This window comes from Solanum tuberosum, unplaced genomic scaffold (genome assembly GCF_000226075.1).
Source record: "Solanum tuberosum cultivar DM 1-3 516 R44 unplaced genomic scaffold, SolTub_3.0 scf00034, whole genome shotgun sequence".
NCBI lineage: Eukaryota > Viridiplantae > Streptophyta > Magnoliopsida > Solanales > Solanaceae > Solanum > Solanum tuberosum.
In genome coordinates, this window is record NW_006238962.1 from 529,877 (window position 1) to 554,295 (window position 24,419).

The 24,419-nt window shown below is 33.9% G+C and overlaps 5 protein-coding genes across 8 annotated transcripts; 3 read left to right on the top strand and 2 right to left on the bottom strand.

The window, feature by feature from the left end:
- Positions 1 to 3,279: 3,279 nt before the first annotated feature.
- On the top strand, positions 3,280 to 4,007 carry LOC102578841 (protein GLUTAMINE DUMPER 5-like). Its single transcript, XM_006342392.2, has one exon. The coding sequence runs from the start codon at positions 3,302 to 3,304 to the stop codon at positions 3,794 to 3,796; it is 495 nt and encodes a 164-aa protein (XP_006342454.2). The 5' UTR covers positions 3,280 to 3,301; the 3' UTR covers positions 3,797 to 4,007.
- A 2,726-nt stretch (positions 4,008 to 6,733) lies between these two features.
- LOC107059762 (protein GLUTAMINE DUMPER 2-like) lies at positions 6,734 to 7,529 on the top strand. The gene has a single exon (XM_015306670.1). The coding sequence runs from the start codon at positions 6,893 to 6,895 to the stop codon at positions 7,364 to 7,366; it is 474 nt and encodes a 157-aa protein (XP_015162156.1). The 5' UTR covers positions 6,734 to 6,892; the 3' UTR covers positions 7,367 to 7,529.
- Positions 7,530 to 8,434: 905 nt separating this feature from the next.
- LOC102579171 (transcription initiation factor TFIID subunit 10) lies at positions 8,435 to 13,194 on the top strand. Its single transcript, XM_006342393.2, has 6 exons — positions 8,435 to 8,837; positions 8,917 to 8,981; positions 10,148 to 10,210; positions 11,464 to 11,521; positions 11,584 to 11,634; positions 12,759 to 13,194. Exons 1-6 carry the CDS (start codon positions 8,739 to 8,741, stop codon positions 12,837 to 12,839), a joined length of 417 nt encoding a protein of 138 aa, XP_006342455.1. The 5' UTR covers positions 8,435 to 8,738; the 3' UTR covers positions 12,840 to 13,194.
- Positions 13,195 to 13,457: 263 nt separating this feature from the next.
- Positions 13,458 to 18,475, bottom strand: LOC102579496 (uncharacterized). 4 transcript variants are annotated; one of them, XM_006342395.2, is made up of 4 exons: positions 18,377 to 18,475; positions 15,140 to 16,114; positions 14,077 to 14,113; positions 13,458 to 13,795 (listed from the first exon to the last, which is right to left on the bottom strand). In XM_006342395.2, the coding sequence occupies exons 2-3, from the start codon at positions 16,000 to 16,002 to the stop codon at positions 14,077 to 14,079; spliced, it is 900 nt and encodes a 299-aa protein (XP_006342457.1). In that variant the 5' UTR covers positions 16,003 to 16,114; positions 18,377 to 18,475; the 3' UTR covers positions 13,458 to 13,795. The 4 variants fall into 4 exon arrangements, with proteins under 4 accessions (XP_006342457.1, XP_006342456.1, XP_015162053.1 ...); XM_006342396.2 differs by lacking the exon at positions 13,458 to 13,795 and adding an exon at positions 13,810 to 13,969; XM_006342394.2 differs by lacking the exon at positions 14,077 to 14,113.
- A 1,189-nt stretch (positions 18,476 to 19,664) lies between these two features.
- On the bottom strand, positions 19,665 to 23,358 carry LOC102580246 (zinc finger protein 622). Its single transcript, XM_006342397.2, has 5 exons — positions 23,201 to 23,358; positions 20,712 to 21,302; positions 20,456 to 20,625; positions 20,066 to 20,284; positions 19,665 to 19,986 (listed from the first exon to the last, which is right to left on the bottom strand). The coding sequence occupies exons 1-5, from the start codon at positions 23,303 to 23,305 to the stop codon at positions 19,827 to 19,829; spliced, it is 1,245 nt and encodes a 414-aa protein (XP_006342459.1). The 5' UTR covers positions 23,306 to 23,358; the 3' UTR covers positions 19,665 to 19,826.
- Positions 23,359 to 24,419: the final 1,061 nt, after the last annotated feature.

Here is a 24,419-nt window from a genome sequence, read left to right on the forward strand (position 1 = left end):
AAATGTACGGCCAAAAGATGTTATAATGTTCGATTTGGATAAAACTTACACGATTTTCCTCAAAAAGACTTGCATTATTAAGAGATCCTATATCTTATATGTAGTTTTTCAATATTTTCATATATTAATGTGAGACTTTATTCGTACAACAATCAGTCCCTCAAACTAAATTTCATGTGGCCGATGATTCACTATGTGTCACCCACGTCGTCTGAGTATATTATGGCAATTGAAGCCTATAACTAGCTTATTCTTGTATGTATGCGTCTCTAAGCTTGTAAGTGGAAGTAAACAAAACCTCACACGATCATTTGCGTTCGTCATACTGATCTTGTTAAACCAAGGCCATGATACCGGTTTTTGCTCTATATCGGTCTAAATATACTCTTAACATAGTGTGATATTTGTCCGCTTTAGGTCAAATTTACATGATTGTCCTGAAAAGACGTCATATCATTACGAGATCCCAAACCTTATATTTGTTGCTTCTCAATCTTTTCAACTAGACAAATACAATTACTTTAAGACGATTAATTCAATTGTCATAGTTGAGATTGAAACATAATTATACATGTACAAAGTCATTACTTTGAGTTAGGAATAAGGAAATTAACTTACCGTTCATTTCCATTGATACAATAACAACAATCAACGATTAAATTTGAGATTGACTTCCACACTCTTTCAGAGCTCAACTGGTGAGACATCAACAATTATCATATATTCGAGAACAAAATACCCTAGAATTTTTTTAATACCTAGAGAAAGTATGTTGACCTTTATTCATTAAGAGCGCCTATTCATCACAAGGTAATAGCAAACAAATTTTTAAATAAAACAGTAACAAACTATATTTGACGATAACTTTGGGGGAAAAAAGCTTATACATATTATACTACTACTACTAATAATACTAATAATAATAATAATAATAATAATAATAAGGGTGCAAAAGTTCATACAACTCTTGTACTCTATAAACTTTGAGAATATTTTTTTTATAAAAAACATTATCTACTCTTAATACACTATATATTGTTCCTTTTTTTGTTTTATTTTGTGTTAGTGATTAAACCATTTTTTCCACTTGCAACAATTTTAATGATGGGATAGGCCTCTTTTGTCCTTTTGGCATGCGGAAACACATAATAAAGGGGGTTACAAAAAAGTAATATGCCATCTATATACAACAAAAATATATTCTTACACCAAAGAATATATATATTTATAATAAGAATTTTACACCATTAATGAATTATATTTTCTTAAGATAGAAGTGGCCTATTATGAAAATGAAAGTAGTTCTCTTTTTATTTTAAAAAAAAATGATGTCACATTGTTCATGAAGATTCTCACATTTTCCCCTCTATCTCAAATGTTTGTAACTAGATTCATTGTATGTGTACTTCAAATAACAATTTAGAATGTATCTTTAATATGAAAAAAAATATAGTTTTATAATACAATTCATTTAACTTTTTAAATTTTAAATTATAAATCTATAAATTATTTTTACTCTTAAGAATTAGCAAAATTTATTCTGAAAAAGCGATAAGTATCAAAATAATAAGTTAGAGAGAAGTATTGAAAACACTCCTGAACTTGATGCAAAGTATCAGTTTCATTCTTGAACTATTAATAGCCTTAAAAACACTCTTCTACTTGACTAACTAAACTTAGATACAACCCCGATCTACCACATGACATAGCAAGTCATCTCAAACTCTTGTACGAACATGAAACTCTTAATAAAAAACCGAGAGAAGTGATGAAAACACCCTTGTATTTCACTCATATTGCCAGATTGGGGGTGTATTTAGGTTCAGATAGTCAAGTAAAAAAATATTTTTAAAGCTATCAATAATTTAATTAAAAATGTATTTTTAAGACTGTTTTCAATACTTCTCTCCAAAAAGTTATGATGAGACTAAATAAAAAAGAAAAAGAAAAATCTAATATTATGGATATGTATGAAAGAGAATGGAATCAAATATTAAAAAAAAAATACAATATATTTTTTGTTGTTGCTTTACCCACCAATCCTATTATTAATTCACTTGTTTGCTTAATGATTGAGAAAGGAGAAAAATCTAAGTGGTTTTTTCCTGTAGCTTAAATGTGTGGACTTAACTATTGCACCTCAGCCCAAAACAAGGCCCACTATTTGGGGCCCAATATAAAAATCCATTTTCATTTTTTTATCATTATCATGATAGAGACATATTCCTTGTGAAAAATAGGAATATTATTAAATTAAAGTTGAGTGAACATATGGAAACAGATAGGATCAAACTTCCATCCTAGACTTTCCCATGTTTACTTTTAAAGTAAAAAAGACGAATTCATAATTTGAAGTTCAGTAAATTCCTCGATCAAAGATAAGGTATTTGAGGTGTTCTCTTCTCTCATGCAAGAGTTTACTTAAAGGGGTAAAAAAGCCAAGTATTGTCACCAATTCTAAAATGTATGTGATCAGTCCCACCTACACTGGTGGCACCAACTCTAAAATGTTGTCACACTAGGATCAGAGACTTCATTACGTGTCTAATTCAAATGAAATCGATGCTTTCGCATGTCAATTTTTTTATTGATTCTCATGCCAAGTCCAAATTTCACATCATACGCAGAAATTAGACTCTTCTTCGTTACAATTTTTCTTTATCTTTTCAAGTCCCTATTTGGATGATTAACTTTTATCGTATTCAATTTGTAAACAATCATATTAAAATACTCTATCATTCAAATTATAGTTACACTATCGTATCACCTAAAATATAAATACAAGTAATCATTCATAACGTTTAAGCTTAATAATAATAAAATAATATATTAGTTATGTAAAAACTATATACTATAAGTTAAATTCAACTAAGAAATGAACTCTCATGCAATAAAAGAAGATATTTCATAAAGAAAAGCAAACTTTTTTTAAAAAAAATAGAAAATGGAAAAATGTTATATTCCCCTTAATCAGAGATCTCTTGTTCGAGTATTAGATATGAAGAAAATGTTATTAGAAGCACCATCTTCGAATGGACCTCGCAGTGCATGATTCGAATTTAATCGAAGTTTCAATGCAGGCTCCGGACATCAGATGAGAAATTAAAAAAACAAGAGAATAATTATAAAATATTATTTATTCCCTCTTAAAAATTTATGACATAATTTCCCTTTTAAAATTGTTTGATTCCCCATTAACAATTTATTCCATTTTTACAAACTAATTATAAATACACATATACATCATTTCTTCATTTCTCAAACTAAGAAGAAGAAAAAAATAGTTCAAAAAAAAAAGAAGATGAGAACTGTGAGTACCTTTATTACTACTCCGTCAACAATGGCAGCAATAGAACCAACGGTAAAAACTACATTTTCGCCGGCGGAGAGTTTTCAGAGATCGCCGTGGCATTCTCCGGCGGCGTACCTATTCATCGGTGTTGCAGCGATGCTAGGGTTAATAGCTTTTGCACTTGTAATTTTAGCTTGTTCTTATTTGAAACGCTCCGGCGAGACTAGAGACGGCGGCGATGATCTGGAATCCGGCGCCGGTGAGAAATCTGCCGGAGATTTATGTAAGGTTGTGCCGATTTATGAAGAGAAAATTGTAGTAATAATGGCTGGAGATTTGAATCCAACTTTTTTAGCTACGCCAATTTCGAGCAAAAGCTCTTCGTTTGGAGATGAAAATGGAAGTAAAATCGAGAAGAAATTGGAGATGGAAAATGGAGAATTAGCTGATGAGAAGCTGAAAGATCAAGTAAATATGGACCAAAATCATGAACAAAGCCACTAAGCTCAAAAGGCGTTAATATTCACATCAAAGCTCGATTAATTGAGATTTGTACTTACACAAATCCATTAGGAAAATACTCCCTAGTTAACGAAGAAACAACCTATCCATTGTACCAAATTGGTTGACGGTTTTTTTTCTTTTTTTAATATTTAAAAATCCTACTTTTAGTTAGGATTTTCAATTTTGACATTTCGGAGACTGTAATTTTTGTTTGAGATATACAAAGAGTTCAAATTTTATACATCGTTGTAATTTCTTTTTTCTTTTCATATTAGTAAGTTATTCAAAAGATGACAATAAGTAAATCTCCTTAATTATGTGGAATTTAAAATATTAGTAAAAATAAGATATGTGCTATAATGAGTAAATATGGTTTGATTGTAGTAAAAATTATTTATATTGATGCTATATATTATATAAGCATCGTGAGGATTCTTTCATCTTTAATTAGATTTTTTAAATGCAAAATCATATTTGTTAGAGCGCATTTTGCTTTTCAATGTCAATTCAAATTTAATCAAGCTGCATTGCATATCCAAACACCAAGTAGAATATCAAAAAAATTACTGATAATGTAGTCCTACCATTTGTCATTTCTGTTCTGAACTGGACAATTTTCTTTCGTTTCTCTCAACATTTGATATTCATTTTAGACTCCCGACTAATATATATTCATGTTGTATAAGAGTCATTAAAAGGGAAAGTGTTGCCCTTTCCCGAACTATTAGAGTTATTTTCAATTCTCTAAGTTTAAATCACAAATTTTTAATTAAAAATAAAAAAATTATATTCATTTTATCATAAGAATAATCAAAACAAATAGTTTAAGACTTTTGATATTTTACGTCGTCATCCAACTCAAAGAAAGTGGCTAAAATATTTTAAAATATTATCTATTCGAATTCTTCCACTTACAAAAAAAATATTATTATGTGAGAACTTCTTTAATCCATTTTGATAGTAGAATCGATAATTTGAAAGGACGACGCAAAGCAAAAAGTAAATCTTTTTTTTAAAATAATTATCTGATATTCGATATTCACTAATTTAATTAATTTAAATTCATATAAAATAAAACCTATTAAAAAACACTCTCTATCCCGAACTAATTTTATTTTAAAAATTCAAACTTAAAATCTCTAAAAAAAATTAATAATTTTATCCGTCTCATCTCACCGTTAATAATAATATAAAACTAATTTCATAGCAACAAAAGTAAGTGCTATTTTATTTTAGAACTTTCTTAATTAGATGTGGCGAACCATGAAGGGCTCCATATAGATTATCAAATATTCTCTAACCAATATACATTATATTAAAAAAACATATCACCTCCCACCAAAAAATATATGAAGTTAGTGACGATTTTCATTTTTTAAAAAGGTATAATTTGTTCACTATGAAAATAAAAGTAGCTCAACTTTATCTTTTTAAAATAAAACTATTTACAATTATGTAATATAAAATTAAAAGAAGTTCTCATAAAAAATTTGCAACTATTCTTACACTGTACAGCTGCCGCATTTGGCGTTTACACTTTACACTAATTTAACAAAAATATGTAACACTTGTTTTTTTTCACATAATTATTACTATATAAATTATAATTTGATATAATTATTAGGCGCAAATAAAATTTTATCAAGACAAAACCATTTGGGCTAGCAGAATTACGTGCTTTCTGTATTTAATTTTACGTGGTATGATATGATTTGACATAAAATTTAACAGAGAAAAAAAGTTTTAATAACTTGCTATTTTTCAACACTAATTACCAACATTTAATTATTAACATCATCTCTAAGCTTAGTTGATAAGTATGAGATAATGATACTTTAGTTCATAAAGAATTATAATGATACGATCACTTTACTCCACTAATGATATTTTTAATTCTCTTTTTTGCTCAATGATTATTGCTGCTTTACTCATAAGCTTGAGTGTTTTTTCCACTTAGTATCGATAGCAATAATTCAAATGAAAGATTTGTTTATTTTACCATTAAAGCAACGTCATTGATGAGATGAAGGCGATTTCTTCATTTTCTATTAGAGATTTTGAGTTTAAAATTCTAAAAATAGATAAATTCATAAGTAATAAGAAATGTTTCTTTTTTAAATTTCAATAAGTTCGAGATCTAAACGAGTCACACATATATTCTAGTATATGTTTCGCGAGATAGAGAGAGCTAAGGATATCATGACATTTCTAACTAACTGTCTCGTTCACTATGCGATACGAAGTCAGATTAATCGAATCACCAAACATCAACATATGAAATGATTATTATTAGTATAAAAAAGTACAAAAATCTCATGCATTTAGGGGCTAATTACATCCTATTTCAAAAGTTTCCTTAATTACAAAAATCCTAAATTTTTTATTATTCTCGGATACATTCTATGGATGTCCGATGCTTGCAAATGATATATTACATAATGAGAGGGATGTATCTGAGTGTGAATTTTTGTAATTTTTTAAATGACAAGAAATTTTAGAGAATATGATATATCTTACTACCTCCGTCCACTTTTAATTGTCATAATTTTCTTTTTAGAGTCAAACGATAATAATTTTGACTAACATTTTACGATATAATTTTTCATCATATTGATATGCAAAAAATTGGAATTTATAGTACTTTTTGAATATCAAATTTTTTTGTTTAAATATCGAATTAGTATAATCTAATTTAATTTTGAAAATTAGTCAAATTAACTTTCGAAAATCACATCATGACAATTAAAAGTAGTCAGAGTGAGTATTTATGTAATTTTTTCTTTATTAAAAAAGATAAAATGTCCTTTCATATATTTTTTTTTCTCATTAAATTTTATGATTCCCCATTGATCACTTCATCCTTCTTTTTAACTTCCTTTTTTCTCTCTTCCCTATTCCTCCACTAAAATTGTTTATATAAATACACACATGACACATCTACCATCTTTGCACTTCTCAAGCCAAGCAAGTTTTATTTTTCTTATTTTCTTTCTTCAAAAAACTTAATATTCGTTTTGCTAGTAACAATCCAATAAGTTCTTGGATCGAAAAAAAAAAACATTAGACATTTCATCTTCGAAAATAAAAAAATTAAAAATGCGAACAGTAAGTACCTTTACTACTGCTTCTCCATCAATCTCCCCATCGGCGATCGTTCAGAAATCGCCATGGCATTCACCGGCGCTGTATCTCTTCGCCGGCGTAGCATCCATGCTAGTATTAATAACTTTTGCTTTAGTAATCTTAGCTTGTTCTTACTGGAGAAGATCCGGCTATCCGAGAGAAAACGGCGATGCAGAATCCGGCGCCGGCGAGAAATCGGCCGATGATGTTTTCAAGGCGTCGCCGGTTTTGGAGGTGAAAATTGTAGTGATAATGGCTGGAGATTTGAATCCAACTTTTTTGGCTACGCCTATTTCAAGCAGAGGTAATTCGTTTGGTGCTGGTGATAAAATTGAGAAGAAATTGGAAAAGGAAACTGAAGAATTTGATGATGAAAAGTCGAAAGATGAAGTAATTGCAATGGAAGTTATGGATCAAGCTCATGAAGAATCTCAAATCGGCCATTGATGAAGCCACTGAGCTTTGAAAAAAAAAGCAGAGCAATTTTGTCCATTTTTTTTTTTGGGATTTTTCCATTTTGGTTTAATTTTTCAATTTTGAGATTCGGGAAATTGTACTCAATTTTGGTTGAGATAACAAAGAGTTAGAAAAAAATTTCATTTTCGAGTAATATGCTTCCTTATAATTGTTATTCCGACTCGATACACCTCTCAAGAAATCATCAATAATTATTAGAAGTTATTTCGCTAGAAAATAAATAGTACTCAATAATAAAAGTTAAATAGGTATCAAAATGATAAATTGTTTCTTAATTTTTAAATGGAAAAAAATAAAATTGAGATATATTTTTAAAATAATGAATAGAGAGAGTAGAATTTATGATATATTGATATAGAGAATGAATTGTTTGAAGAATTTTGAAAGTATGTGCATATGTGGTGTTTATGCTTATCAATTGCGATTTTATATGTCGTGTGATTTACAAGTTGTGTTTGATAAACTGTGATGGTCAAATGTGATCTATGAATTGTGCTTATTCATGCGATTTATAGATCGTACTTGTCAAATATGATATATGAGTTGTATTTTTCGAACATGATATCTTAATTGAGCTATTATTCAAATGTGATTTATAAGTTATGCTTATCTAATGTTATTTATAAGCGATACTAATCAAATGTAATTTAAGTCATGTTTGTGAAATGTGATTTATAAGTTGCGCTTGCCAAATCATTTGACATATCAACTAAAGTTACTCAATTGTATTGTAATTAAATTAGTTACCAAATAATATCAAAGCCGATTAGCAAACAATAATATAATTCATTTTAATCTTCTATCATAGAGAAGAATAAAGTGGCTAAGAGAAGTGATTATGAGTATATATGCTTCAATGTGGATTTTAATCACGTTAGATTCAATAGAGAAAAAATATATTAAATTATGTCATTATTTTTGTAGCCTTTTTCTTTGAATGTCATGCACCCCAGTCGAAGACCCCACCGTGGTATGCGCCAATAAAACGTAATATCATTCGTTTTTTTTTTACACAAAGTACCATTATCGTTAGCTAGGTGAAACAAATATACCTTTCTCCGCTAACGAATTTCACTTAACAAAAATGCAATTTTCCCCTCTATTTTGGGTTCTTTGTCTCGTTTATTTTTTTTCACAATAGAGGAGAAAAAATAATTTTGAATTTTAGAAAAATAATTACAAAACTATAGTATTTCTATAATAATATTTTCTTCAATTTCTTCTTCCAATTCCTTCTCAAAGTAAAAGCATAAAAATACTTCCATCTTCCCCAATTTTCCTCCGGCGAAATTGAAACTCCGACCGCCGTCGATCCTCCGTTGACTCTGTTTCTACGGTGAAGATGAACCAAAGTCAAGGTCAGCAAACAAGTGAAGGAAGACACGAGGATGATGCTGTTCTAGCCGATTTCCTTGCTTCCTTAATGGACTATACTCCCACTGTGAGCTGCTTTTTGCCCTTTTTCTTATAGGCGAGATCAATTTTATGTTGTATTTATGAAGGTTAACGCTTTTGATCAGATTCCTGATGAATTAGTGGAGCATTACTTGGGTAAAAGTGGATTTCAATGTCCTGACGTTCGATTGTATGTACCTTGTTCCCATTCTTATGTTGATGTTTCTGCAATTTAGCCTGCTTAGATTAGTTATAGAAAAATTGTTTCGACTGCTCAAAAGGAAGATAATAATTTTCGTGTGTTTATCTAGAACTATTTTCACTAGGTTTATCCTCTGTCTTGAGCCAACCATAGTCTTTGAAACTTGAATATGATGGACGCGCTCCTCAATCCTTCTCCACTTAATTACTAGGTTTAGTTTGCTTGGTGTAGCGAAAGCTCTACACTTTTGCCAAGTGAGCTGAGCCCTGGGGGGTCAAAGGGAGATATTATGTTACTGCAGCAAACAAATAAATTGGGCAAAGGTGCCTATATAATGATTTACAATCCAGCTTGGGGGAAGTCCTCCCAAGATATTTCCTTCAACGAAGTGGTAGAAAACTTAGCTAAATTATGTGCTAGTTTTGTTTAGATTTCTAGGAATATGAACAAAGTCTACATGATCAAGCAAAGTTTATAGCTTCCAAATGTCTTCACAAGTCACTTCTATCTCCCATGAGGTAGTAAACTTTTTTCTGAATCATATCAATAACACTCTTTGCTTCCAATAGAATTTTCACATCCTTCCAATCGTTCCTGATTGTACGTTCAAGAGCCATTCTTATAGCAAGTGCTTCAACAGTCATAGCTTTTCCCACAAACTGGATTGAGGAAACATGGGCATGAATCAGTTTCCCAAGGCTTTCCAAAGCTGCAACACCAATACTTGCCAGTCCAGTATCCACCTGTAAACCTGCGTCAGTAAACAATAATACACCATCTTGGTGGGTTGTTAGTGGAGCCGCAAGGCAATACCCATTTTTAGGACAATTAGATGAGCAAGTAGCTGAATATCTTTATGATGAGCAAGTAGCTGAATATCTTTATATTCATAGCAATCAAACAGTGACTAAGCGACATTATTCTCTGCTTTAAGTTCCATTTTTGTTTTGATCGTTTTTTATTTTTCTGGTTTAGCAGTAAATTCAAATAAAATTTATGTATATGTGAATTGGATTGGTATTTACCTTTTTCCTAGTTGTAAATTTTAATATTGTAGCATTTGATGTTTCTTTTGACAGTGATGGCTAGTTTATCTTAAGTTATCAGTTTTTAATACCGTATTGTTATATTGAGTTTATCCTTTGGATATGCAGAATAAGGTTGGTGGCAGTTGCTACACAGAAGTTTATTGCAGATGTTGCCACTGATGCTCTCCAGTATGTTTCTTAATTATTTTATCTTTCTTGAATTTTGTTTCAGCCTCCATCTTATGTTAAGTATGCTGCTAATTCTTCGGCATATTGCTCATTGATTGTCCCTTACTCTTGAGGCTTCAATGCAATTGTTGTGTTGTGCCTGTCTAGAGGGGCGCCTAGTTAACGGAGTTCACGAGGAAGCGACTTTTGTTAGTGAAGCGAGGCCTCACACATCAAACCATATCTTTATCTTACTGAACCGAGTGAGGTATAGACAGATTATAGGTGTTTGTCATTGTATGATACTTCCAATTGTTAAGTGTTCAAGTTGCCCCCCTCCCCCAAACCTCAAAAAAAAAAAAAAAAACTCTTTTTGGTTTGTCTCTAATGAATTAGAAACATTAAGTTGGTAGTTTTAGAATCCAGGCCTGTTTTATTTTCAAAGACTGCCGATCCTAACTAGACTACACTACCAAAAATGCAACACCTGAAATTCTCTATTGTTAGTGCAATAATACTACTACCTCAGGAGCTTACTGTCTGTGACACCCCAAAACCTTAGAAAAGAGACAAAGAAACAGAAAAATACAATATAAAGACACTAAGATACGACTTAAGTAAACATGTAGAAAGATCTTGTTTCAGAATATATGATTAAAAATAACAAAGCATCCAACTTTCTCTGAACTTTCTTTTCCTAATGTTTCTAATGGAATGTAGTAGATCTTCTCAACTGTGGCAAATCAGTTGTGTTTTGTTTCGTTATAGACTCAAGATTTCGTGAATGCCTCACTTTACTCACTATTTTGCCTTCAATAGTCGTAATGCTGTAAAACTCATGAAATGCTGTGAGTCTTTTGAGGATAGAGTATGGCTTTTTCGTTGGAAGAAAGAATAAGAGTTTGTGAATGGTCTCTTATGTATCCTTCATGTTTCGAAAGAAATGGATATTTATGAAAAGGAGCCATTCCAACAGCGAAACAACATAATGCCAGTGGTTGAAGGCAGGAAGGTCAATAAAGGTTGAGGATATGTCAGGAGCAAGGGGTATCCCCATTGGTATTCTGTGTAGAGACTAGAAATATGGTTGAGACAACAAGATGACAGTGGTTGAAGGAAGGAAAGTTGATGAGTTGTGGGTAGACCAGGATAAAGAGACCCTCATTTTTTGTGTTGAGACAAGAAATATAGTTGAATTTTGAAATTCTTGTTTTATGTTTCTTGGAAACCGAGCTTCTATCAGATTAATTTTCTTATTTTTCATGGTAATGCAGACATTGCAAGGCAAGGCAGTCAACTATTGTCAAGGACAAAAGAGATAAGCAGCAAAAGGTGCGTCACCTATTTCTCTTTTCATTTTCTTATGTTTATTGGTTCTAACTCTGTTTTAGCAGGACAAACGCCTTACCTTGACAATGGATGATCTTTCAAAATCTCTACGAGAGGTAATCATTCTTTGCTGGCCTATCAAAAAATAATAAAAAGTTATTCATCATTGTAATTTCATCTTATTTATTCGGTAAGCAGTCTCCCATAGTTCTTTGTTGAAGTGGTATACTTGTTTTTACTTTTTTTTCTTTCTAAATGTGTTTTCCTAGTTAAATAGTTTACAGTGAGTATATTAGAGATAGTGACAAGACGATCAAGAAATAAGGATGGAGCCTATGCATAAGCGCTTTTAGCAGAATCTGCTGGTTGATCACGGCTTGATGTGGCATTTTCCTATGTGAACTTGAAAAGTGATTCATATTGTAGCACCCGAGGGTGTGACCTAGTGGTCAATGAAGTGGGAGAACCAATGAGGTTTCCGGTTCAAATTCCCGCGGAGACAAGAAAAAACTAGGTGATTTTTCCCATCCATTTAAGCCTTGTTGGGTATATTTACCCGGTACCTATGCTGGTGGGTGGTAGCAAGTACATGTAGGATAGTCGAGATGCACACAAGTGGATCCGGACATGCTGATATAAAAGAAGTGATTCACATTGTTTGAAACAATGGTAAAGTTGTCTCCATGTGACCTATTGGTCACACGCTCAAGCCATGGAAGCAACTACTAATGCTAACATTAGGTTAGATTGTCTACATCACACCCTCTTGGGCTCGACCCTTCCTCAAACCCTGCTAACGCGAGATGCTTTGTGCACCGGGCTGCCTTTGTTGACATAAAGCTCTTTGTCTATAGATCCTTCTTTAAATTTTAATTTTTGTTTTTTTAAAAAATATTTTTGTTAAGGTAATGATTTAATCGATGCAATCGGGCATACTACCATGGGTGTATAAAAAGTAACCTCACATTTAAAAATGTAATTCTCTTCAAAGAGCTACTAAATCATCTAATACCAACTGGGACCGGGACCTTATGGATGCTCCAAAATTATTTAGAAGAACAAAACGTGCTCTCATGGGTAGTAAGGTGTTCTCCTTCCCTGTAGAACCTCTCTCGTTTCCTCCTCTCCAAAGGTTGTCCTTGTGATGTCAATATTTTTATCACTTCCGCGATATTCTTTGCATATTAGTGTTTCAACTTTGCTTACTTTAGTTCCCCGTAACCTTTGATTTGCATTGCAGTATGGTGTAAACGTCAAACATCAAGACTACTTTGCTGATAGCCCGTCTGCTGGGTTAGATCCTGCTTCAAGAGAAGAATGATGTAATGCCTGCTAACAAATCTCTGTGATCACATAAATCTGATGGTTGTGAGGTTATTGCATTGTTGTCATCCTCTTGATTTCTCAAAAGCTATATATGTGTTGGAGGATACAACTCTTGACTACTATGTATCTCTAAATATCTGATTCACTCAACTTACCAATGTTAACTGTAGTTGCCACCATTGATAGATTACTCGTTTCGAGATTCCTTTCGTGGTAGTAACGGGGGTGATGTCGATAACTGGTTTGAATGTTTAAATTTGCTTTGAACTTGCTGATGAATGTACCTTATTTTGTCTAATTGGGTTGTCTCACTTCTTTAATGTAGACCAGACATGTTTGGTTGCATCTTATTTCTGATGGAATACACTATTGTGGTAGCTGAAACATGACGTCTACACGAGCAGCTCTGGCTGAATATTTTATGTATCGTGAATGACACTTTAATAAACGTTCCTTCCAAACAAGGTCATGAGCTAATCACCAAATGTCTCTTTTATTACGAAGACTAGCTGTCATCCAGGAGATGTTTTTTATTTGCATCAAAATGAAGATCATTCACCAAAGTTAACTATCAATATATCCATCATTAGTGAACAAAATGCAATATTCACACTATGAACAAAATAGGAAGTTAATATTTACTCCTTTTTGGAAATTTCTGAAGGATCTAAAGCAGTTGCAGTCTACAAAAGATAACAATAAAATCCATTCGAAACGTTATGTTTACAAAAGTTAAATTGTCTAAAGACTATCTATGAAGCCTTCACTTTATCACGGGCAAGCATCACACTTACAATCGTTTGCACCACAACTAAACGAAGAGATTTTAACCTTTCCCTTCTCATATCGTGGGCGCTAGTCCACCATGAACACAAGAACTTGATAAGTAATTGCTAGTTTTCAGGTGAACGAAAGATACGCTCCAGTCTTTCCAGTTGATCCTTATTATTCCTAGAACATGCAAAAAAAAAAAAAAAAACACCAGTAAGAACGATCTAATTACTGGAGCAACGGGAAGCAACCATCGTAGTTGGGGGGAACCATTGAAGGATGGGGCGGGGAAGGGAAAAGGGGGAATACAGCTCCCGATCCTTTTCCAGGTGCAAGCCAGATCAAGTGTTGTTCCTGCACCTAATTCTAATTAAGATATCTTCAAGGAAAATAATCCATGTCCAATAGACCATTATGTGGGGGTGGTGATGGTGGTGAAGGATTTCAGTTGAAGTACTTACCTAATTGTCATAGAAGCGGGAATGTCGTCTTCGAGAACTGTGCCACAAAGGAAGCATGAAAAAAATAAAAAGTTGTGAATCAGACTGAACATTTACAACAGCGACACTATCAACAAGAACATATCTAGTGTAATCCCACAAGTGGGGTCAGAGGATGGTGGTGTGTACGCAGCCCTACCCCTACCTCTCTAAGGTTGTTTTTGATAAACTCCCGGCTCAAGTAAAGCATGATAAAATCAAGAATGAAAAGAACGATATAATAATGAAGCAATCATGTTGAACATAATGGAGAAGAGAAACAGTAGCATTAACACATAATATGGGCAACCGAAGCAAGGGAAACAAAATGTAATAATTGAATCGAAGAACAAGATAGTATGCGACTAATAACAAACACTATTGATAGGGGAGACTAGACAATGATCAACTACCTACTAAACTTTTACCCTAGTCTTCGACCTCCATATCTTCCTAACTAGGATCATGTCCTTGGTAAGCTCTGCAAGTGTCCCATGTCCTGTCTAACACCTCTTCCCCAAATTGGTGAACTACTGTTAGATTAGTAACTGGTTCAGTATTGAAAGGTTAACAGTGTATCATCCTACTGTTAGTCAGATATATTAAAAACAGATTACCATAACAAATGACGGACAGTCAAATGTTTCCGTTGAACACGATTTACGAGGCAGAAGAAGGTTAGCACTTGACTGAAAAACTCAGAAAAGTTTATAAGAATCATAGAAAGAATATCTAATGCATCAAAATGTGTGAATAATCTGCTCAGAAAACATATAACGTGGGGTGCAGTTAGTTTGACCCTCTCTTCACAAGAAGCAACACAAGGGCCTGGGGAATCACAACTACAGAAGGGAATAGCGAGCCGTTGATCTAGAGCATGCCGCAATAAAAGCTTGATTTGAGGTGGCAGTCCAACAAGAGAATAGAGATCTACAATAATGGATTCTCACATTTTGCAGTGGCTAAAACATCCTCAAATCAAGATGAGCGTAAAAAAAATGTAGTGCATATGAAAATGAAGGCCATCTGTCTAGAAGTTACTGACCTGCGACTATCAGCTCTTCTCCTTGGGAGGCCAGCAATCCTTACAAAACCATCCTCAAGCTCCTCAACCCCATAGTCCACATATTCTACAGATGTCACAGAACTCTCATCAGAGTTTGAAGCATCATAACCCAAATGGCGGTTTCCTCTTCTTGCATTACTAACTCTAGATCTTCTTCTGTTTCTAGACGTCCTAAAGTTATTAAATACTTGATACAAGATACATGATCTCCACCAGTTTCCTTCCGCTGAAGGGAAATTCTCAAATTCATCATCAGAATTATCATGTCCATATTCAATCACATAATCACCTAAAACAACACCTCGGGGAACTTCTGCATGTATAGTACTCAAGACGTCTATTATTTCAGAGGACTGCTGAAAGTTATCCCAATCAATCTGTCGAGCAGGATCTATTTTTGAAGGGCGTGCATGAGGGTGGTCAAGTTTAGCATGTTTCTGAAGTTCCACATAGGTACCTTTAAATCTACATTTATCCTCTTCACAACAGCGTTCCTTGACATCGAGATGTACGCGAGCCTTCTCAACAACAACCCATCCAGTAACTTCTCCCCTACACAAGGGGCAGGCCGACCAGCTGTTGGCCTCCGATTTTATCACATCTTCTCTCCCATTGGATATCGAAAGTGATGGTGAACCAGCTTTCACCCGATGTGCTTGTTTGAAGCGTTCTAGACAGTTGGAATGCAAATGATCCGTGTCACACAAAAAAGGCCTGCAACCCTTGTCATAAGATGAGCACTGGAGGAGAACGCCATTGTGAGGGAAGTCCAAGCAAATGGGACAAAAGACATCATCCCAATTGGTATACAGCTCCACCTCCTCCATAGAAAACTTTGTCATAACTCCTTTCAGTCTGAAGTTTCAATGATGGGAGAGATTAAAGACCAACTTCCTGTCAGCATGCAGCATCTCCCTTCCTCTGATCAGGATCAAATAATATCGAGATGACTAACTGTGAAATTATGCAAACAAAAGCAACAGTATAATATGAGTACACAAACATTTCCCTTAAACAAGCCTGAACTCACAGGGCAGAAGAGAAAAAATGTCTCAGAACCATTAAGCAAAAAACAAAAAGAAAGATAACAACTAAAAGAAGAGTAAGCTAATCAGTGAAGGCTATTAAACTCTGGAGGCAGACAACTGATTCATCATGAATTGCAACTTATCAAAAAAAGAGAATTAAAATGTAATTGAGTAAAGGTAAAGTATGGAAAAACTTCCTCAAGAAGATGCAAATATTGATTCTTTATAAGAAGATTCGATATTAAAAAATAATTTGTACATCAAAATACCAAATGATCAACTATTGAACTCAAATGTGGACAAATCAGATACTTGTACTCATTCTTTCAGGAGAATGACATGACTTGTAGGCAGCAAGAGGGGCTATTGTCACAACTGAAAATCTGAGAAAGAGAAGGGATACGATGCGTGAATGCGTCACATGTGCAAGTTCGCGGGAAAGAAAGATTTAGGGCACCTCTTGTTGCATTGACAGGTCGCTACCTAGTGTGGGAAACTTTTTTGAACATATTCCGCATTTGATGATGCCAGCTATAGTCAAGGATGTAATACTCCATCTCAATTGGAACTTCACGCGCGGAAAAGATGCAGAGCTTGAGATATTGCCCCTTGGGATCTTACAGTTCAGATTTCATGGATGTTAACTTGGAAAACCAGTGCTCCATATAAAGTGGCATATTTTACCTGGTTCGTTGTTCGAGAAGCAAGCTTAACACATGCCATTCAAAGGAGATGATTTCAGTTATGCTCTAACTAATTTATACGTGGAGAAAAACCGGAGAGTATAAATAATCTTTTTTTTTTGCATTGTCATTTCATTGATCAACTATGGTAGCTGTTTCTTAATATGGTGGAACTTAACTGGAGCATGGGACATATAAGTGAGCTTTCGAATTATTCGAAAAACAAAAAGGAACGAATTCCAAACTATCCCAACATGCATTTGGTGGACTATTTAGAGAGAAAGAAACTCCAAATATTTTGTAGACAAAGGAAATTCTATACAGAAGATCAAAATGAATTTGCTTGCTTTTGTTTTATTTTGGTGTAAACAGAGCTATGTAAATGATACTGAACCAGTGATAAATCTCATAGATTCCCTTTAAAATAGAAGGAATATAGTTCTGGTTTTTTTTTAAATACTTTTGACAGCCGCTTCTTGGTGCTATTAATTATACTAAAGAAAAGGAATAGGAGAACTTTAGAGAAGATAGAAAATACATTTATATCGAGGCAATCTTTTATTTTTTGTATATCTTTGGTGCAGCCATGAGATTTCAATTAGTATAGATGAATGGATGTACCTCGTAGATAATCATATTCTTTTAGATTCGCTATACCTCTTATACGAGGACTTCACACTCTATACACTCTCTAGCTTGCACACACCTCGACTACAAGCACTTGCAACCTCCCACCAACCCAAGTACCGGATAACTCTATCAACCAAGGCTTGGACATATAGAAAGAAATCACATGGCGTTTTTGCCTCTGCTAGGAATTAAACCTAACTTCCTCTCTATCTTTCAATCTCTACAACAACAATAACATACCTAGTGTCAGCCCACAAGTGATGTCTGGGGAGCGTAGCGTATACCCTGACCTTAACTCCCTACTTTGGGAGGTATTGACGTTTTCAATAGACCCTCAGCTCAACGAAAAGCATATCAAAACAGATCAGAAAGGAAATAACAAAGTGAAGGGATCATAACAAAATACGACAGAAAGCATGACAAGGCATTCCGAAAAAAGGAACAGTAACTACACCATAAAAGTGCAATAATCCAAGTACAAGAGACCATCTTTCAATTTCTAACTTCCTCTCTTTCTCTTCTACATCTCTACTTAACTATCAGATTAATAAAAAACTTCAATTATACCCATTTCTCACTGCATCATTTCACCAATTCACAAAGCAACAAAAGAGGCCACCAAATAGAAAAATCAAAACCAGATAAAGGGTATGCCCCAAATACCAAAATTTCAACATCAAGTGCTGTAAACAGATAAATCAATCTTTAACATAAAAAAAAAACCCTAAAAAGATCAATTTTGACCAAGAAAGATTCATTTTTTATGGAAAAAAAGTCAACCAATACAGAAAATGAAAACAGTAATGGATCATTCAAACTAATCTAAAATACCCATAGAGAAAAAGAACAAATTTTTTTAAGGGGGTGGATCAAACCTGAGTAATTTGTAAGAAATCAAGAACAGCCAGAAGAAGATTGAAGGGGAAAGAGCAGAAAAATATAGAATAATGTATTTATATGTTGAAAAAAGAAAAGTGAAATGGAAAAGTCAAGAAAAATAAAGTTCTACATAGCTAGGTTAAGTGTATTCATTTCTTTTAATTTGAGATGTAAATATAAATAACGGTATTTCGAAAACGGTTTTTCTATTCGTAATAAAGCAGTTGTTACCAACAAAGATTGTTGGAGTGGTAAGTAGTTTTTCGTTCTTATCAGGTAAGAGTGTCTCTGGACCTTTTGTTATGGAGCACTTTACGCCTTTATTCCTAATTAGTCGAATTCAATATGGATATCAAACACTAAATAATTTTTTTTTTAAGAAATTAAAATATACATTCATGTTATTTATAATTTAAGTGATTAGGTGAACAGTCATCTAGATTAATTTATTTTTAAAAAATATATATATTTCTTTTCACACCTCCATTTTGATCTAATCTTTTTGGAAGAATATTAGAATATACTAAGTCATTTTTTTGATTTGACAATAACTTGTCATGTTTTGATATTGATAATAAAATTGTCTATTGTCAAGAAAAGCTAGAAAAATTGAGCTACCATGTTAATTAGTCACACTTATTTAAGCAAAGTCAAAACTTGTTTAGGCTTATTCCACATAATTAGAAAAATGTCACTTATTTGTTGGGGAAATTCATATATAGAAGAATAATTTCTTTTTATTTTTCCACTAATTAAGTGTGTACTAGAGTCTTCGAGTCCCCTGATACAAAGTTTCCTTTGTTATGATTTATCCCCTAATATGAGACTTTTCAGTGTGTATTTGAATTTAATTGAATTTTAATGTGAATATCAGATATCGTGTGGAAGATTAAAAAAAAAGTGTATAATACTAGAGTCCTACTCTTAGACTAATAGCAACTTTGAGGATAATAATAAATTCAAAATCCTTTTATAGTTGCTATAAAGTAAGGCTATTATAAAAGAGATGGTCAACATGTAGTAAAGCTAGAGGGGGTAGGTGTGTGACATATGACTTGTTATAACATGAATTTTCCTTATTCAAGCTTCGAGACCTATAATTAAGGGTATACTAAGGCACTTGAGAGAATCAGGTCAAAGGAATTCAAACAAAATAGACTCATGTGCCTTCCAGAACTAGGGGTATTCGAGTTTCTGCATATAGCCAACGTTGTGGCAGCAAAAAGATTAGACATGCCCTGTAACACGACGATATCAAATTGGGAACGCGATCCTCCTGGTGAATTGACCGTAACAGGACTAGAAATAGATATAAAAGTCACTTCCAAACAATCAATATGACAATACAAATCAAAAAAGTTAAGAAGTATGAGGAATTACACAAGTTGGAATAACAGAAACACCAAACAATCTCTTACAAGAAGGCTAATATTACTATCGAAAGGACTAATATGGTATATTCTTAGGGAGGTTACGAATGACGTTGCTTTTCATGCCAATCTTACTGCGCATAATCTCCACACCAGACTTGTTCATGGCTCTCAACACCTTCAACTTAACCATTTGCTCTCTTGACTGCACAGTTGCAAGACCCATGCTTCGGTACCTGGAAGGAAAGGGTGTTTTGCTCAAATAACAGTTTTGAGGTGATGAAATGGACACATTTGAACAAATCAAATACATACCTTGCTGCTAATGCAGCACTTATAGCCACATCATTGGTCCGTGTAGGCCTCAGTTTTTGTCGGTAGTATCGCAAAAACTCTCTTGATCCAAGAGTCCTAACAGATCTCCCATCATTATTTCTTCTTGTTATTATGAGCTCAGATCCACCACTTCCAAGTTCCACACTGTTGCCTGTGTCATCTGATGAAATGAGCTGTTTCCCAGTTTCATCAACAAAGCTACAACCGAAGAGAAGTCTCAGAAGCAATATCAAAAGGTACAGACTACAGAGCTTAACTACACACATCCTACCTAAATTATTTTTAAAAAAAAATCTTGAAAAGAATATAGTGCTTACTACACTCATCCTACCCAAATTACATCGAAAGCAAACATGTTAGAAATTATACCTGCTGCTATAGTCATAAAACTCTTCTAATTCAGCTTCTTCATCATCATCGCCATCACCATAATGCACTCTGCAATGATTCTTTGCTTCCATATGCTTCCGAACTGCTTCTAAACTGCTGAAAGGTAGACATCTGTAGTTGCAATACAAGCACATGAAATCCCTTTTAACCTGTACAGGAAAAAAGAAAAAGATCGTGAACACAGAAAATGGTTAAGGAAGGCTGGAAAAAAGTCTAGAGGAATCACATATTCTACCTTGAGACCAAGGTAAGTAAGGAACCCTTTGGGATCCTTCAGATACTCAACATCAGGTATGAAGAATCCATGATTCTTGTGCATGTGAATCATGCAGCTCTCAATGGTCTTGTGTTCTTTATCACACATGAAGCAACACGATGGGTCTAAGTTTCCAACGTATTCATCATCACTATCTTCATCCATATTGCCATTAGATGTATGCTCATTCATCTTCAAGTCTGTTAAAGAATCAGTGGCTTCACTAATCATCTCTTCATCTGGATCAACCTCCTCCCATTCACTTTCATCACTTTCATCATTCTCCTCAATTTCCTCTTTAGCCTTGCGTGAAGTTTCATTTCGAGGGTGGCGTAGAAACGGCTTGATTGTAACACTATTCTCATTAGGATGACCTGGTTGTTGAGAAGCCCGCGCTAGGTGACTTTTAGATTTCAGATGCTGAGCATGAGCCTTGGAGCTTCTATACTCTTTGTCACACAGACCACAGGCATATAGCAATGGAGTTTCACTTAACTTTTCCTTCTCTTCTGCAAGTGCAGCCTGTCTGGCTAAAAAAATAGTCTCTCTCACTCCAGGAACTCCTGCGACCTGAAAAAACCATGCATGAGAGCAAAAACATCAATTCTGCATACTTACCATGAAGCCATTCCATAACAAACCATATGGAAGAGAAGTAGACATATATAGTCATCAATCCTAAGCTTTGATGAATGATACATGAACTAAAGTCCCTACTGAGGTAGCATTCAGTTGAAAAATATCAATTGGACACAGATTCCTTTACCAGAATCATACTCTTCCTGGCCTATGAAAATAATAGGTAAAGAGGCCAATGATATGCGGGATTTCGGTAATGAAACCAGAGATATAAAAAGAAAAAAAATCCTATGAAGCATCAAATATGACTTCCATTTTTCTGTCACCAAGTATAAAGGGTAACAATATGTCATTTCCCCAACAAAACCAAACTAGAAATTTATCCTTTTGAGTTAAAAAGATAAGGAGGAAGGTGTCACATTTGTAAGACACAAGAGTATGTCAAACCCTCCCCTCCCCCCAATCCTCTTCTGATAAGCAAGAAATCCTCCATGGCCAGCTGTGCATAGTTCAAAACTTGACACACAATGAGTCTGACACTCAACCCTTCTTCACTTTAATATCAGTTCTTTTGTTCCTAACCCACATATCATGCTCCACACTCTTTTACTACTTACCATAATAAATCCCATCCCAATAATCAACTTACAACTACACAAGTCATGACGATACTGAACTTCACATTATCAGCTTAAAATTGAGTAAGCCTCCCACCCCCACCCCACAAAAAATCCAGGTCCTTCTTATCTTTTACCTTAGCATCTAAACCTTCTCGAATCACTAATCTTCTACGCTTACTTCACAAAATAGAGCTCTACCAGAAGAACCTCTAACTACAGAAAAATTGAATTGGAATCATCAAATGATTCAAATCAAAAGCACCCTCTGTACTTATAAAATATCCTCTAAGCAACTGCCAATATTTTTACAATCATATGCTCTCGTGATCTTCATATTCCTAATGTTCATCTCTGCTTCATCCACCTAACTGATCCAAAGCTGATAATACACCAGCTGTGGACTTGGAGAAGCTCTCCGAGTGACATCAAGTGTAATATTTACCCCTCTCGATTCTTAGCTCATGGTGACAACTGAACCCCGTCATCCTTTGGCTTCCCAGAAGGAGGGCTAAGGGAAGGGCATAGTTTTTCCCAGCAGGAACAAAAAAAAAGCTACTTTATTTGTTACAACTATCTACACTTTGATGGATAAAGTCCTATTTGATGAAAGACGGCAAGTATTAATTAGTTGAGGTTGAGGTGCATCCAAGTTTACAAGTTCTAGTTTATGGATTTCAATCCACAATTCTTCTTTTTTCTGATAACCGTGGTATACGGACCAGCTCACACACACCTCCACAAAACATCTACCACCTACAACAAGTACTAGGTAACTCTATCCATCATCACCTAGTGTTTTATCTCTACTGCGATTTGAACTCGAGACCACATGGTGCTCAACACAATTATTTTTCTTTACTGGGTTCTGAAAAGATTGAATCTTTTTAACACAAATACAAGGTTTAAGCCAAAATTAGGTAATTCTATCCATCATCACCTAGTGTTTTATCTCTACTGCGATTTGAACTCCAGACCTCATGATGCTCAACAGAATCATTTTTCTTTACTGGGTTCTGAAAGATTAAATTTTTAAACACAAATACAAGGTTTGAGCCAAAATTACTAGGTTATGACTTATGCCAAACCTGTAACAAACAATCTGGCTGTGTCCCTGCACATAAGGGTTATGTTTAATCTGCCTAATTACAGAGGTTCCGAACCATTCAATCCAATACACAATAAACAGAAACTAATACATTCAATTCATCCAAACAAACAAATTTACTTTTTCAAAAAAAGGTATCAAAAATGGGTTTTTTGAGCAAATACCTTGCGTTTAAGATTGTATCGGTGCCATTCAGATTTGTAATGAAGCTTTTGCTCAGTATCATCAACAAATTCCTTGTCACAAGCGTTACAAGATAAGCCTGGCATTTCAAAATCTTCAATAATGGCGAATTTCTTCTTCTTCTTCTTCTTCTTCTTCTTCTTCTTCTTCTTCTTCTTCTTCTTCTTCTTCTTCTTCTTCTTCTTCTTCTTCTTCTTCTTCTTCTTCTTCTTCTTCTTCTTCTTCTTCTTCTTCTTCTTCTTCTTCTTCTTCTTCTTCTTCTTCTTCTTCTTCTTCTTCTTCTTCTTCTTCTTCTTCTTCTTCTTCTTCTTCTTCTTCTTCTTCTTCTTCTTCTTCTTCTTCTTCTTCTTCTTCTTCTTCTTCTTCTTCTTCTTCTTCTTCTTCTTCTTCTTCTTCTTCTTCTTCTTCTTCTTCTTCTTCTTCTTCTTCTTCTTCTTCTTCTTCTTCTTCTTCTTCTTCTTCTTCTTCTTCTTCTTCTTCTTCTTCTTCTTCTTCTTCTTCTTCTTCTTCTTCTTCTTCTTCTTCTTCTTCTTCTTCTTCTTCTTCTTCTTCTTCTTCTTCTTCTTCTTCTTCTTCTTCTTCTTCTTCTTCTTCTTCTTCTTCTTCTTCTTCTTCTTCTTCTTCTTCTTCTTCTTCTTCTTCTTCTTCTTCTTCTTCTTCTTCTTCTTCTTCTTCTTCTTCTTCTTCTTCTTCTTCTTCTTCTTCTTCTTCTTCTTCTTCTTCTTCTTCTTCTTTATATATACTCTGCGTGTAAGGGTTTGTAGTCACAAAATGCTTTGAAGGAGGCGAGGCCGCTAGGCGGTCAATATTTAGGCCTAATATCACAAAGTGCTCACATCTTATGTTTATTCCAAATTTTCCCTAAATTTTAGAAGAATTGAAATTTAGACCAAAAAAATATTGGGATAAACTTAGATGTCGTTCGGTAGTTGGTTTGGAGATAAGTTATGTAGATATTAAATCATGTATAAGTAATAGTATCACGTTTGGTAACTGATTAGGAGGTAAGTTACTCATATATAAAATTAATACGGTGTCTGATTTGCAATTTTGAAAGTTGCATAACTAATACATCGTATAATTTATGAGAGGATCTGCATGATAGAAGGTGAAATAAGTAATACATGAATAACTAAACCCTACATAATTAATCTCTTCATAAATAATACATGTATTACTATTACATGCATAACTCTAACC